Source organism: Typopeltis vanoorti, chromosome 5 (assembly GCF_054136105.1).
Source record: "Typopeltis vanoorti isolate ZY-2024b chromosome 5, IOZ_Tvanoo_1.0, whole genome shotgun sequence".
NCBI lineage: Eukaryota > Metazoa > Arthropoda > Arachnida > Uropygi > Thelyphonidae > Typopeltis > Typopeltis vanoorti.
In genome coordinates this window covers 170097008-170114180 of record NC_143553.1, presented here as the reverse complement: position 1 = coordinate 170114180, position 17173 = coordinate 170097008, and the positions used below count along the sequence as shown (strand labels likewise).

The 17173-nt window shown below is 37.2% G+C and overlaps 1 protein-coding gene across 1 annotated transcript in view; it reads left to right on the top strand.

Moving 5' to 3' along the window:
- LOC150107053 (RNA-binding protein 24-like) overlaps window positions 1-8842 on the top strand; it is a 113015-nt gene extending 104173 nt beyond the window's left edge. The window contains exon 4 of the mRNA XM_090392918.1: window positions 3152-8842. Within this exon, the coding sequence (XP_090249044.1) occupies window positions 3152-3488 (337 nt within the window). The 3' untranslated portion in view covers window positions 3489-8842. The remainder of the gene's footprint in view (window positions 1-3151) is intronic.
- The last annotated feature ends 8331 nt before the right edge of the window (window positions 8843-17173 follow it).

The window sequence follows — 17173 nt, the reverse complement described above, 5'->3', positions numbered from 1 at the left end:
TTAGAGGGAGGAGACGAGGTTGTTTTAGCCCTATCTAACTTTTGGAGACTGAGTAGAGAGTTCGATCGGAGATAGTGCCCACGACTATAACTGATTAAAAGCGACATCCGACATCTAGAATCAGTTTAGGTTAGGTTCCAAAAACCTACTCTCGGACAAAATGATAGAATAAAAATACTAGATATTCATTGAGCGAAGACGGATCCAAAATCAATAATAGCCGTTATCACAAACATTAAAGGCGAAGAATTTTGTAAACTTGGTACTAAGTCTAGTACCAAACCATTTCGGTAAATGCCAGCATTTGCCAACACGAATTGGTAAAAGCCCATTTTGTTTACATTATAATAATTTACCTTTGTCAATTTAAATTTCAAAACATGTCCAGAATAACATTAAACATAACTGCTTTATTATTTTACTACATTTCATTATAATTATAAGAAAATCTTCATGAAATAAAAGTAACTCCTTAATCACAATTTCCCTCAACATTATCAAATCATAATTAAACTTATTTGTTACAGCGAGGTTGACTGTTGTGGCATTTGGAGTTACAAAGTAAATTGGCTGATTTGCACAAACACATGTTCGTGGAACACAACGTTGAACCGTTGCATTTTTTGAACCGTTGTGCACCAACTAAAGAAAGTTTTTTACCACTTCACGTGCACTTATTTCTTCTTTTTCCAAGCTTAAAAATTTTTTCTTAGCACAAGGTAAAATTGTTTCTGGTGTACAACGCTTTTAGTTTACCCAACTTAGTACCAAGTCCATAAAATTCTTCGCCATTAATATCTGTGAAAACGGCTATTATTGATTTTGGATCCATCTTCTCTCTATCAATATCTGGTACTTTTATTCTAACATTTTGTCCGAGAGTCGGTTTTTGGAACCTAACCTAACCTAAACTGATTCTAGATCGTAGCCGCTCACACCTGTCTATATTTGCACTGTACTCGGTTTTTTACCAACTGGTGTTTGTAAATGCTGGCATTTACCGAAATGGTTTGGTAAAAGCTCGAAATGGAAGCATTTACAAGCATTTTTCGGACTTTTACCACCTCACTATGGTAAATGCTAGGATTTACCAATTTTCTGACTTTTACAGTAACACACACACACACACATACATATATATATATATATATATGTAAATGCTGGCATTTACCGAAATGGTTTGGTAAAAGCTCGAAATGGAAGCATTTACAAGCATTTTTCGGACTTTTACCACCTCACTATGGTAAATGCTAGGATTTACCAATTTTCTGACTTTTACAGTAACACACACACACACACACACACACACACACACATATATATATATATATATATATATATATATATATATACACACACACACACACACTGCTCAAAACAATTAGGGATATTTCAATTTCTGTCGAATAATTATTAATTTCTGAAATAATTGTAACTATTGGGTACTTTATACATGAATAAATATTTCTTACTTATGGATAGGTTGTCATTGATGAGGTTTAAATAATTGATATTTATTACATGTTACATTTGTAAATTATTTACACGAAAACCAAAATATCCCCTAATTGTTTTGAGCAGTATATATATATATATTATATATATATATATATATATGTGTGTGTGTGTGTGTGTGTGTAGAAAGTTTTTTCCCTTGAGTATGTATTATATTAATATTATGTTAAAGATACCAAGCAATTTTATAAGCTAGGTTTTAATCCTATATCCCAAGTAAGCAAACGTTCAAGTCAGTCAAGTTTGTGGCTGCACGTACTGCAATACTAGGCAACCCGTTGTAAAGGTGGAGTAAGCTCTGATCACTTTCCTCAGAATTTCTCCCTAATGCAAAGCACATTTCCTTGTGGAGATGTATGATGTTATGCATTAAGGTAATGGTCACTACCCGTCGTTCCAGACAAATCAGTGGATGAATGGCATTTGCAACCAAGAAAAGACACCCTGGACGACACAATCCCTTATGCAAATGGATCGAAGTGTTACTGGCGTACATTACAAACCACAGAAAGGATATTTCTGTGTAATGGTGCAAGGTGTAGTAACAATTAAAGAACATAGGGGCAACCCTAGAGCACTTGTTGAGAAACACTGACGGCAATTTCACGATCTCTGTTGTTGTCCTTGACCTACAAGGAGGTGTGTACACCGACTTCTGCGGAAAACGCCTGAACGTGACAATAATCATGAAGGTTCAAATTAACGTGCTAGAACAAGTGTAGGACTTGGAGAATACCAGCATATGCTGGAGTTCCTAAAACCGCTGTTTGGAGGCGCAAAGTGCCAAATGAAAGAGGTCCATTGCAGGTTCCCCTGGAACACTGCTTACAACCTCTAGTAACTAGACCGTGGATGTGTCTGACATTACTAGGCCGGTTGCAATTGTTAGTGGATAGCTCAATCTTGGAATGATCGATCTTACCGAGTAATCGTTATTTGGAATCGTATCCATGATAATATAAACTTTTTTTTTTTTTTGCTTAAAATCACTCTAGGAATTAATCTCTGCATTTTGACATTTTCAGTATTTCTACATGTGAGAGGAGGAAAATACTTAGTCATATTATACGGTTTTTTATTTTCTTTTTTTAAATGTAATTTTAGTCCGGAACAAGGCTTAACAGAATTAAAAACTAAAATCCTGGATTAACAAAATTGCAAAACTCTTCTTGCTAAAGAAAATAAACTGCCGCTTAACAAAATACCGTTCGAGCATGTTTAAAAGCGCATTCGCTTAAATGATGCGAAATGCAACTGGCGTCAGGTGAATGAAGAGCCGATAAATTTGTAAGAATTATTCCTAGTCGTTCACGATATCCGACAGATTCGTTTCGCCACCGGACGCATGGTGTTTCTGTATTCATCCGGAAAATAATTTGGTTGCGAGAAATGCGAAAACTTCAAGGTTTGGTGTCTTTGCGCGTATTTCTGTACAGCATTAAGATGTTATAACTCAGATTATTATGTTCTGCGTGAGTAAGGGCTTTTAAAGGCCCTTTTTTATTTGATAACTTGTAATGGTTGCATAAATAACTTATTTATGGTGGATTATGATTGCTTAATTTTTACGACTCCTTGCATTGGAGCCGACAATCAATTGAAACGCCTATCGCTGACCGTTGTTTTCTCATTGCAGGTTACCTTCGCACTATGTGTATCCTTCGGCCTACTTACCGACTCCGGGGTTAATCCTCCCTCCACACAATCCCTTGTCTCCAGCTGCGGCTGCTGCAGCGGCAGCTGCGGCTGCCAACCCCTTCTACGACTACACCCCGGCTTACCCTTCGGCATATGCAAACGGTCTGGAAGCGGCTTATCCGTTTGCGATGGCCACGGCAGCAGCAGCAGCGACGCCACCTGGGGGACACGGAGGAGGTCCCTACTTACCCCCTGCCGCTTACGCTTACACGATACCTGCAGGAACGCCTTTCCCGATGCCGTACGGAGCTCAATCTCAAGACTCGCGGATGTAGACGGTGGTCACGACGACACATTGTGGACGTGAAAACTGCGGACGTAATCGGAGGGACTTCGCAGCCGAGAGACCTAACAGCTACTTTAGTGTTTGTGTTTGTCTTTTGTGACGTCTCGAGTAACGAGATCCAGCCTAACTTTCGCTGCATCGTGTTGACTCGGTGGTTACCATGGAAACTGTCAGTATGTCTGTGCTGGTGAAGACAATGGTCGGCAGTTCTTTCTTTTCAACGTGACCCATCCCATGCTGTGCTTATTCCGAGTTCTGAGTAGCCGTCGATGTTGTGGTAAGACCGGAAGACTGTGGTCATTTTTTTTTTTAAATTTGAATAGAGCGATGATAATAAGTGATGAGGAAACTCTTGCATATATTAAAGAAGGTCGCCACAAAATGATACTCCACCATCTGATTCTGTTCATTTCGTAGTTGAAATGGTCGCTCAATGAGGATTTGTGGTAAGGTTAAACATTGACTTCAGCTTCATTTAGTGTCGTTACTGGTAAGAGAAAAAAGGAAAATATGTAAAAAAAGCACTGTTATGTTGTTTAGTATGATCGATGGATTGGAAAATTAACTGCTATTCAAATTCAAAAAATAGTATTAAGAATAATCAGCACCACACTACACACATATATGATCCTTACAACATATAAAACAAACACGTTTTTCTTTAAATATCTTCAGTATATTAGCTGACATCAGTGTCTTACAAGCTGTTTTTAATTTTTGCAAAATTCTAAATCCCAATATTGTAGATTCTGAGACACTACAATAAGAAAGCTTCAGACATAGATTGGCTGGGATGAAATTTAGCTGGTTCTTAGATTGGTTTTATATGTGCACAGCTCTGAGGAGTGTCTGAGGGCTCTGTTATATCACCTCTTTTGTATCGCCCCCTTTCTCCTAGACATAAATGGAGACTGAGAGTACTCAGTCTCCACTAAATCCTACCCCCCCCCGGTTGCCAATAACAGTGCACTTCATTCATTTTACTCATTTAGCCAAGCATGCGGTGCTCAGACATCAAGCTTTAAGATAATTTGCAACAATGCTTTAAACACAAATCTTCATACCATCCTTGAATGGCGCAAGGACAATCTGGTTACCTTCAATGCCACCAAAACGCCGTCTTTTCTCTCGCAAGAGAGATCTCAGCTCACCTATCCTCACCGGAAATCGCCAAGCAGGATCAGATCTCTCCCTCTCTTGCAATGCCATTTACCTCCATCCTCTCGTGGTAAAGAAAATCACGTCACCAGCTTCCTCAGCATCCAAAAATCTAGGCATTCTCTGCCCTGAAGATGGTATTTTATTCCCACATACACTTAACCCTATAGAAGTCTTTCCATCTTAAATACTGTTCATAGGGTTGTAGTGGTGCACCTGAACCCCCCCCCCCCAAAATTCTCGACATTGTTCCACGGGAGAGCGATTCCGCTGATAGATGGAGTTCAGCTTCATTTAGATTCGTTACTGGTAAGAGGGGGGGGGGGGGAAGGAAAATATGGAAAAACACACACCTAACCATATAGAAGTCTTTTCATCTTTCACTAACTCACTCCAACCTCTCTCTCTCTCTCTCACAGATGAAGTGCTTCGTCTCTTTTTCTCTTCTGCAGGTACTTCCATAGTTACTACTGCAGTTGGCAACCAACACTCCTCCATTTCCTGTTGGGCCTGTTGAAACAAGAGCAGCACCCTCGTATATCTTTTCACGACAATGCAAATACACCCATCCTAATAGCTTTTCTCATGAAAGGCTATTCCAGAGGGGGAGAGCCTTTTTCATAAAATGTTCCCCATCCAACTCGTCAAGAAAAACTCTCAACAGATTTCTTCTTTCCCAATCCTACTGAACTGATGTGCTCCAGGTTCTGCCTCTCGCGTATGGGATCGCTAAAAACAGTTCGTGTAATGTTTAGGGTAATCATATATATTCGACAAAAAATGTGGCGCTCCATATAAAATAATTTTAAATAAAAAAAAAAGTGTTTTTAAGGTGAGTCTGGTTGGCCGAGTAGATAATGATTTTCATGGCAGTACTGATGAAAGAGAGGTTGACACCCATTGTGGGATGAGATTTACATTAAAAATTAATTACACGCGCAGAAACAGCACACAAATGTTGGATTAAATTGAAGGTGTTAGGTTGAATTAAAAATATAAATCGCAATATAATGTTCTCTTTTGGATTGAAATTAAGGTATATATAATATGAAGAGTTAACCGCAACGCAATGAGTTTCCAAAAAAAAAAAATAATAATAATAATTCGGAAACGAGATTTCAATCTCGAAGTGAAATAGCATGCGTACAAATATTACTGAAAATGAAGAATTACGTTACTATCAGGTATTAATCCTCTTCTGAAAAGAATATCAGCTTTTTAAAGTAATACATGGATCGAGAATATAAAATACTGCATATGAAAACAACTCAGAAAAATTATCTTTTTTTTTTAACATACGGGAAAGGGTAGAGAGGGGATATAAAGGACTTTTATAATCTCCTTATTAATAAAGATATTCTAGGTTCACGTGTGTGTGTGTGTTTCAGTATGCTTGGTATACATGTTCCTTTGTTTATTTGTAAAAAAAAAAAAATCAATATGTATTCCAATAATTTATATTTTTTTACTCAACATCCAAGTTAAAAAATTCTGTAAAATTTTAACAGCCTCATTTTCTTTCGTATCTCGCCCATAAAAATCCTCAAACGTATATGATGACTTGCCGAATAAGGTAACTCGATATCATTCGCGGCTTCCAATTGAGCAAAATTTAAGTATCCGCGCTGTTCACGTAAACCAAGAGTTTGAATTACAATGCGAACCACAAATAGCACACTCTCGAGGAAAAAGAGCCCAAATGCGGATCACTTTACTTTGCATAATAAATTACTTTCAGTCTTTATCGTAATAACAAATATGGAGGTCCTGGCGATGCGTTCGAGGATATAAAATAAAACAGCTTGCAAACTTTAATGGAATGACTGTTAGATTCTCCCCTGTGATGAAACTCAGTTCTATTTTTGAATGGCTGTTAACGAAGTGGCCCAATAAAACTGCCTGTCGCAGCAAGCCTCAGATTATTCAGGCATTGTTACTTGGCATATATATCGTTCATAACTGATTAATGGGGTTATTTTTTTCTTTCAATGGGAAGGAAACAGACAACATCATTATCAGTGAAGGAACAGATAATTTTCCGCGTCGGTTTTCAGTTTTTCGAACCTTGCGGAATCGATTGTCAGCCGCAATCAGGATTTCTGTAAAATATGCCTTTTCCAGACGAGCTAATTTATACGTATTTAATGTGGAAGCAATCGAGGGCCTAAGACAAGTTGATTTTAATTTTTCCCCTGCAGTAGCAACCATGTTCATCGTACTTTAAGACACTGATCGAATTATCTGTTAGCAATTATTGGGCGCGTTCTGTAACAGTAATAATGATAATAATAAAACATTGATCAGAAAATGACTTGCATTACTTCGTGACACGTGGTCTTTTCCCCCTTTGATATTACTCTCACACAGGAGCGGCTGCAGGACTTATTAGCAATAAATGTCGTTTGTGGGCAGGAGCGAAGCAATCCGTGGATATTCTTCTTAGCTGGATGTTTTAATCCTTTGAAAAATACTTCGTGAGAGAGGCTGTTCTACAGAAGCGAGATGGATGGAACGAAAGACGACTGGGAGTAGCAGGTTCGATGAGTATCGGTTCGTCTCAAAGGGATGTTGAACAGCTGTTGTTCCAGTTCCCGTAGATCTGCCAGAGATTGTGGGAAATGTGGGTCTGCAGAAAGACCGTGGTAGATTCTACTAAAGAAAATGTTTCTAGGCCCTTGTTTGTTGTTGTTTATCTTTCTTCAGACAATTCTAGAATTAGTTTATCTTTGGTGGATATAGTTTTTTTTTCCCCGTCTCCCAGAAGATTTTCCCGAGTTTACAGAACCCCACACCTCGACAAATCCGCTATAGAACTTACACAGCAATAATGGCAGGATTAAGAACACCAGATGTTGACAGATGTCTGCGGTATTATTGGGTCGACCACACTAATATTCTGGCCATGATGATTACTAAAAATTAGGACTAGGGAATGCTACCTGTTTGGAATAAATAAAACTGCACCGATTTTATTTTATTTTTTTTCTATAATCAGAAAACAATAATCAGAACTAAAACAGCATAAATGCATTATTTTTGGGATGAGTGCCAAATACCCGTATGCACCGCCTTCTTTTCTTCAGCTTAATGCTGGCAAAGTGACAGTGTTTTAGAAACTTTTGAGCGACTCAAATAGATATAGTAGGAAAGAGTAGGTCTAGACTGTATGGAGGATGTTGTGCAGAAACACAACACCTTGTAACAGTGGTCCTCGGTCGTTACTACCAATTGCTGGTTTTATTTTATCACTCAGTCTTACAGTTTACCACGGTGCCCCTTTCTTCATTCAAGGATTGCATCTTATTAATCGTAGAAATGTGCTAACCTCTCCTTTCCTGCTGGAGGTTTGTGAGAGTGTTTTCCTTACCATGGAACATCACGTGTTTCTGCTCCAAACTCTTCTCGATGCATCCATGTTTTGTTACCAGTTACTGGTGACGAAACCGTCAGTTTGTTTACGATATCAGTACAAAACGCAATTACAGCTGCCCACATGGTTTTCTCTCCCCTGCAAATTGTTTGGGACATCCTCACAATCCTCATGGTTAACGAGGTTTGGGAGGATGTTGAACTTTATCGCTAGTCACTCACTCTTCAGTGATCGAGAATAAATGTGTAGATTTTTTTCAATTTTCTTATTTGGTCGTGATGGGATCCTGATCGTTCTTCATCAGAAGACTGTTTGGCTAATTTTGTACGCGTTTGTTCACACACTTCGTTGTAGCAAATCACTTTGAGCATGCGTCTTCTTCCCTTGCTACACTCGCAGCTCATAAAAATGGAATCCGTTCACTCTCTTTGATGCATGTGATATCAGCGGAGCGGGCATGTTCATGCGTGTAAATTAGCAGGTAAACCTTATCGGGAAAATAATCCCATAAAGCATTGCGAATACTTTCTCATTTATCATCATAAATAAGCATCATCCAGACAGGTACGTGATCACATGAACTTCAGTAAAGTAATTTATAAATTTACGCTGTATCTTTGTTTACAAGTAAGAAATAAAGGTAGACGGAATGAGTTTGTAACTTGAAATTAGTTTATAACTCACTGTGCATAAGTTTGCCTCAGGGTGGAAGAACCTTGTCCTTAATGAATTTCAATACTTCAAGGCATAAAATACAGATGTAATGTAATTTTTATGAAAAAAAAAACTTTTAATAAATCAGCTTCACAACTGTTTATTATTATTTTAGTCCATTTCGCTGTTCAGTGTTCTGGCGAATACTTTTGCCAAAACAAGCTTTACCCAGCTGTGACGTTAACTACTGCATCTAAGAAGTTTGTATCGAGTCTTCTTATTAAAAACTATTTCACTTATGACGATTAAAAAAAAATACTTTGAAAAAGCTAAAACAAACGCTTTTTAATGATGTATTTGAATTAAACATACTGTAGTTTTTTGCACTGAAAATGTCTTCGAAATATAGCAACTATATTTTTTTCGACATAATTTTTTTATTACATAAGTAGCTTAAAATAATACGATGATGCCTTTTATTTTCCTACAGGGAGTAGGCGAGGCAGTTTAAATCCTTTTTTTTTTTGGGAGACTGAGAGGGCACTTCACTCTCCACCAGTAACCAATCAGAGATAGCTGGTCCAAGACTATCACTAATTTTAAAAAGGCATAAAATAGTTTGCAGCTAAGATTTTTAGTTTTAAATAAGTTATTAACTTTCGTGATAGACTGAAGTGGAATAATTAGGAAAGAGAGCAGAGATTTGTTTCAGTTATTGAATGAATTGACGCCAAATTACTATTGCATGCAGAAGCAATATCCTGCTAGAGAATTCGAATTTAGAAGCAAAACGTGGTACCAGCACGTGCTTCTACTTCGGAACGTCTTTGGAAACAATGTTGAACCAGAATGCTGCACTGAAAGATAGCTCTGATTATTCAGCTTGTGGGTAGAGAATACGTCAAAGTTTATTGACCTCAACACGGTGTGGTATTCGACACGTGTTTCAGTACATCCTTTGTATTATATTATTTTAGTACAAAATTCGACGCGAGGAAGGAAACTTTAAACAACATCGACTTCAAAACATCAGCAGAATCTTTAAGTGCAAAATGTCCCTAGTGGTCTCATATAGCCATTAACAGTAAGCGTATTGCATGCCAAAGTAAATAAATAACCATTCACAAATTAATATTTGGAGCAGAAGTATGGTTTCCCTCTGGAAACTGGGATTTTTCCAACAGTTAGGAACAAAGTTGAGAAAACTGTGTACCATATACCATGCGTGTGTACGTTAATTTTTAAGACTATTTTTTTTTTTTTTTGAGCAATGTATTAACTTTTTAGATTGGTTTGTCTTATATACTCACATTTTCATGTGACTAAACAAAATAGCTATGGAAAAAAAATAGCAAAATAAAAACTGTCTCGACCAATCCAATGGGTGGAGCATTGACGTTTCAAGGGTTCAAATAATCGGACAAGTCAGATTAAAAGAACAAACACTTTGAAAATCCAAACCCTGTCGCGCCTATAAAGAAACATCTTTGAGAGGGCTTTGCAGCTGATTTTGCAAATTAAGGAGTGTTTCTTCACTACGAGGATTGCTGAATAAGTCTGGTTCAATTAAATGGCTCCCAACATATTCGTTTCAAGAGTTTTTACTATTGTACAGGCCTGGATTCTGAACTCATCAGAGGAGATCCAAACTATCCCAATGTCATACCTCTTCTTGAATCTATTAACACACAAAGCACTCATAACTGACTGTGGCAACCCATTCCTCTCATTCACCACTCTCCAAGCTACAAATCTAGTCCACACACTCATCTGACCACACCTTTATTCCACCTCCAGAGATTCCCCCTTGTTCTTATCCTTCTAGGCAGGTGCTGAAAAACATTTCCCATGCATCAATCTTATAAAATCCTTTATGCAACTTAAGCGTTTCTATCATATCGACTCTTTTTTCACCCTATCAAACTGACTGTCAACTCATTCCACTCAATCATAACTCTCCAAGCAAAAAACTCTTGTCCTCACACCCCTACATATTGATGCAGGGGAAATGCTAAAGCATTTCGCTTGCATCAATCCTATGAAACCTCTTAAGCAACTTGAATGTTTCTATCATATCCCCTCTTTTTTCACCCTATCAAACTGACTGTCAACTCATTCCACTCAATCACAACTCTCCAAGCAAAAAACTTTAGTCCTCACACCCCTACATATTGATGCAAGGGAAATGCTAAAGTATTTCCCTTGCATAAATCCTATGAAACCTCTTAAGCAACTTGAATGTTTCTGTCATATCCCTTCTTTTTCTCTTATCAACCAACTTCTGCAATCCACACAGTCTCAATCTAGCCTCACAGGGAACCTTCCACAGATCACTCACCATCTTGGTCGCTCGCTTGTGAATCTTCTCCACCGCTTCCTCATCCCCGACACACCCAAGAGGTCAGACTTGATAATCCAGATGTGGATGTATCAGGGCAGTATAAAGTGGAATAACAACTTCCTTATCTCTACTTCTTAGTGTTCTTCAACAGCCAAGCAATATTTGCAACCCTAGCGATATGTCCTCTAAATTTCAACTCTGTCTACCACACCACCTGTAAATCTAGTTTTCTTGGAGTACAGTGTTGCATCAATCTGGTACATGGCTTGTAATCTATTTATCCCAGTGTGTTTCGTCAACCTCTAAAATAATACTTAATACGAGTATTTTTCGCCCCAACTCTAACTTCATCAGTGAATAAAATGCAAACGTAATTTCCAAGCATCGAACGACTAGAATTCACCCCAACTCCTAACCTACCTCTTCAATGTGCTTTTTCTTGCAAATATAATATAAATGCTCTATTTAGCGATCTCCGAACAGTCGTTTTAGGAACTCTAAAATTATTATTATGTGACACCTCCAGGGGGTCCAACGACTCATCGAGGGAGTGTGCGCCAACAGCATCGAAAGATTGAACCCTTCCAACTACTAACCTCGCTGAAACTTGCTTAACTTTTTGCGTGAGCCATTAGTAGCAGAGGCTCTACCAATCGACCAACAACCTTTGCTGGCAAAAAATATTCACCATGTTTCTTCAGAAATACATTATGTTGATCGAAGCATGCTATTTTGAACGTTGTGATTAATGTCCCGCTCACAACCAGTTTCTTAAATCATTTGGTTTCTCGCAAACAATCGGTGTATATCACTAGCACCGTGAAGGTTAAAGGAAATTCTCATCGCTTGCTTAACAAGTGTTCTCGCCTTGCCGCTACAAAAACCGTAAATGAAGTGGATGTCGGCGTCTCCTCGTCGAAGGTTAGCTTGCATCTTTTCGCTGAAAACAATGGGTTACAAGACTTTCCTGCCCATGTTTTGCAATGTTTGAATAAGTTTTTAAAATTGTGCAAAACCCTACATAAGACGCCATTCTCAGAAAAAAAAAAAAAACTTTATCTTAAATGAAAAGTATGTTTTTTTTACTCATGATATAGACTATGGTTTATTAAAAGGCATTAGTTAAAGTGCCTTTGAATAAATGAATATTTAATATATAAGAAAATAAGGAGAGTAATGAAGTAGTGGGAGAAAGCACGTGAGATTATCGATTGAGTAAACTATACGAAGTTTTTGTGAATTCCGAGGCATCTGTGAAGTTGTAGTCAACACTAAGAGTGGACTTCATGTCTTTATTTCTTTCCTAAGCTGAATGCAGAAAGGCTCTGATACAGAATTAAACAAAATTATGTCATTTACAGTCCCACAGTTCGAGTGTGTCTAGCATATTCATGCTCAGTGATAATTAATGGACTTCGGATCAAAAATGGAAACAAATTATGCGAGACTCACGCACAGATTCAAAAGGGTGCACTAACCTAAAGATGTGCATTCTTTTTTTCTACTAACACAAGGATCTTTTGGTGTAGGGCAGCTAGTATCTGCTATTACCATCCACTGATAGATGAGCTCAACAGTATCGGAGATTTCTAGGAGAAATCAGGTGAGGGCAGACTGCTGCCACCTCACATTTGTAAACTATTAAGAGGCGTATATTATGTATGAAATATTTTGTGCGTTACGTTCCTTTTTTTCGAGTTGAAGACTTAGAAACCTAGGAGGGGACACTTTACTTGTCACTGACGAAGAGAGACTAAATCATAACAAACCGACTAAAAATGGCCTACAAAAAGTTTGTGGTCGATTAGAATCAATTCTAGGCTTTGTTCTGCTTAGCGCTATGAGGAAGTCACCATTTCTACTCACCCTTGAAGGCATTTTGCAACTTTTGTTGAATAGTTCATTTCAGTTAAGTAAAATGACAAGAAACTGAAACGTCTTATGATTTCGCTGCCTCATTCCAGACAAATTAGAAAAGCTAGCGAAATATTCCAAAGATGTTTAAAAAAAAAAGTAAGTCATTAATATAAGCAACGATGATAATAAACACAAATTGCAGGGAATACGCTTTGTTCTCGTTTGATTGATTCATATCTGGTGTTATTGGAAGTGTTTATGTATATTCTCATTTCTATTAATCAAATTAGTGGTCATTGTTACGATTAACAGTAATACTGCATACCTCAAGATAAGAGAATTATATAAACAGCGATTTTGCTCAGCGCAGTGCACTCATTTATAATAAAATTTAAATAAAAAAAAAATCATGAAAAACAGGAATAAATATGCCCCGTGGGCTAGAGCCGTTTTCGGGCATCTCTATCAGCTAGCGAATCACCAGTAGCATTCCGCTTGTCTCAGCAAAGGTAGCCAAGATGAATTGTCCAACAGTACTATAAATAGCAGTTTTGTTGTTAGAGAATAAGAGCGGGACAGTCACGCTGCGACTGCCAAACTGAATCTTAAGCGACCTGTTTATTGGATTACAGCATGCACTTAGGGGGAAATCACTTCCTCCCTTCCCTCATTAGTAAATTTTTAGTCAGAAAGAAGAGGTCATTTGTGAACTGCTTCTGCCTCCATGTGGTAGTGATATATTTTATATTTAAAATTTTAAAGAAACTTTTCTATAAATTTGCGAAGGTACCGCCTGTCAAATTTCTATTTTATTGTGAATTGAATAATTAGAACATTCAGTAAAAGTAATATTTGTTACCTGTTAACCATTAACAGATCGAAATGTTTATCGGGGAGGTGGGTAGTAACCGTTTATCGAAAAGCGGCATTCGAAGAAGAAAAATATGAATCCATCACACCAAAAAGTTTTTTTTTTTTTTTATTATTATTTAGAAAACGCTTCAAGATACGGAATGGGAGTTTTTTTTTTCTATTGCGTAAGATGCGAAATAGTAATACTAAGAGTAAGGACATCACTGCAGAGACGGTGTTATAAAATAAGTGTTTCGTTATAACATTTAATATGATTCGTCCAAGTGTGAGAACAATATTCTCACACAAATTTATAATTTATATATAGTGTTACAGGTAGTACGGGTGAGTAGTCTTCAGCAGAAGATGACACTAAGTTTTCTGCAGGCTGAGCTGAGGGTGCGAATGTGATCAATTTGTACTTTGTACCAGGAAGGGCTAGATGTTTAAGTCAGCCAAGAAGAGATACCTCTTGACTGGATGTTTGGAGTTATGGCTGAAGAAGCTCAGACCGGCGTATTTTGTCTGCAAACTGCATCTGATTGGTTTGCCGTTGTGTGGAATGAAAACCCAAGTTAGAGGGAGGAAATATCCTGTTGCCTCTTTATGAGAGTAAGCAACAGGGTATTTCCTCCCTTTAACTTGGGTTTTCATTAATAACATAGCCTCTTCAAACTTGGTATCCTTTTCATTCAAAATATTACTTTTCTCCTGCTCAACCTTAGAATAGTGTTCTCACATTTGGAATGGTGCATCCAGACCTCCCTCAGAATTCTTGATTGTATACAGAAGAGTGCACTCTACCTAATAGGTCCTACCCTCTCTCAAAGACCTTCCTCCAGTTACTTTCCCAGGTGGCCTGTTTCTGCATTATGCCTTTTTTAATAGTACTTTCGTGAGCACTGATCTGCTGAAGTGGACACTATTGTGCATCCATGCACAATCTAACTCCAAACATATCATACTGACGTCTCATGATCTTCCTTCATTTGGCCATCTGTTCTATGGAATAGCTTTCTCATACTGTTTTTCCCAGCAAATACAGCCCCCAGATTTTCGAAACTTGCCAATAGTTTTTTTTTTTTTTTTAGGATTAAACTAAATTTATTGCTTTTTCCTTAATAATTTGATCACATATGGAACTGTTGGGTTATGAGTCCAGAGCTTTTCAGATACATATTGCAAGGGTCAATATGTATCTGAATATTGTCAAAAATAACAGGAAATGAAGGCATCCTCCCCCAGTGGGTAACGGCAAGGAAATCTCATCAAACCTTCCAAAATTAATGTTTAAGATTGTCACTGAAAATTTTGAAGATTGGATCATTTCAGCATAAGGTCAATCAAACGAAGAATGGGGTGCACGGTTAGCAAAAGGTCATTAATGCATAAGAGCATGGCCAAAGCCCTGAGATACTCATGCATCGATAGAAAATTCCAAAGAGAGGAATCATCATGAGATGCATGAATGACCAGAATGGAAGCTGGTGATCCAAACTGATCTGATTCTGGCAGAGAAGTAGATTTTTATGGTAGGATCAGATCAAATGCCCTCGAAACACAGAAAAATGTGTCTGTTTCTCCATCAAGGCACTGTAGTAAAGATCTGATGTACTATAGTATTATCAATCTTTATTCCTTTTAATTTCATCATAATCCTTCATAAAAGCAAAAATATTTCCATTTCAGAGACAAGCAACCAACAGTACAAAAATGTTAAACCCAATTATCAAATGATTAGCTACTTCCTTAATAGGATCCAATAGTTACAACTTTTATGGGCTTTAAAACAATAGGCCTTTTAATTAAAAAAATAAAATAAAATAAAAGCCTGAATCTCTCTCTCTCTTAAAATTGTAACATGCTATTTACATTACAAAAACTGTGCATAAAATGGATATTTAAATGATCCAAATTCTAGTTATATTTTTAAATGTAATTGAAAATATAGAGCTTCATAGCTTGGACAAAATCACTATGTCAATACAATATTATATAATATGGGTGTCTAGCCCCCCCCCCCCCCCCCAAAAAAACGAATAGATCCTGAGTGGCTGAGCATTTTACATTATATGATACACACAAGACAGACTCCTGCAATTCATAAAAATATGAATTGAAATCCAATAAATTTTTTAGAGAAATTTCAGGAACAATATCGCCAAGCCAAAATTTTCTGGTCTGTTAGCACTGCAATTCATAACTAAATCACTATTTAATCAAAATCAATCTCCATAAAATAGTCAACTGCCAGTATTAGCTTTCATGCATTTAGAAAAGGATTAACAAAAAGCATATTTTATGATACAAAATAAAATCAAAATGATTTTAAAGATGTCATTTGAAATGATAACTACTGTGATTTTTAATTTTAAAGCTAAGTTATAATGCAAAACCTTACAACTTCTTTCACATAAACAGAACAAATGTCAAATGGCATCAGTAGCCACACAACTTTGAAACAGCAAGTTAGGGTTCGACTTTCCAGAATTCACTTATACATTAGCTGTTTTTCTTCCTTAAAGAGGAGCATTAGCCCTTTCCATTTTTTTTTTTTAAGTGTTAAGCTGGATCTTAAATGTAATTGGTATACATTTGGATGTGTTTGTTTTTATTCTTTGGAGCAATTTCATTTGTGAAAGGTTTTTGAACCTTTTCTGTACTCTTGGTGAGGCATGGGAGCAAGATAAGGCTGAAATCTTACGTTGAATTTTTTTTTTCTTTTGACACTTCACACTTTGCTGAGGCTATAAGTTATGCATTCTGAAGAAAATGCATGATAAAATAATGAATACTGAAGTTTCACCTTTCTGTTTGTTAAATATTCTCAATTTTCAGCCCTTTACAATATAAACCCCTCATTCCTGTTTAACTGCATTCCATCCTTACAAACTGATATTTTTGATGATAGCATTATGGGTAAACAAGTTCTGTGTTCTTAACCCAGCAGGGCTGTGCCAATCAGATGAATAAAGCATGCAAGTCATCTAATCTAGTCATCAACCGCTCTTAGTGTGTCAGGAGCATGTTGACAGCTGACACCAAGAAGTTTCCCTAAAACTTTTTCCAAGTCCAGCGGGGTTCCTGTTGTTCCTGTTGTAAACATACAAAACACTTAGAGAATATAATGCTCTGCCTAGCTTTCTGTAGCGAAATTTCAAAAGTAATGTGGCAGCATTGAGTTCTTTAATACCGAAGTGGATCTTAATGGAATAAGGTGATCAGTCCTGTTCTCAGTCTGTCAAATGCAAGTGTTCGTGGGCTAGTCTGCCTATTTTGTTAGAGGAAAATCTTGCCATCTCATCAATTACCAACTAGCTTAGCCCTCAGCAAAAAAGGCTTCAAGTTCCTCCTATCATATACAAAAAATCTTTATGAATTCATGGTTTATTAAGAAATGAAGTTGATCAGAATAGTATGGAGCAGTTTTCAGGAATTTGTT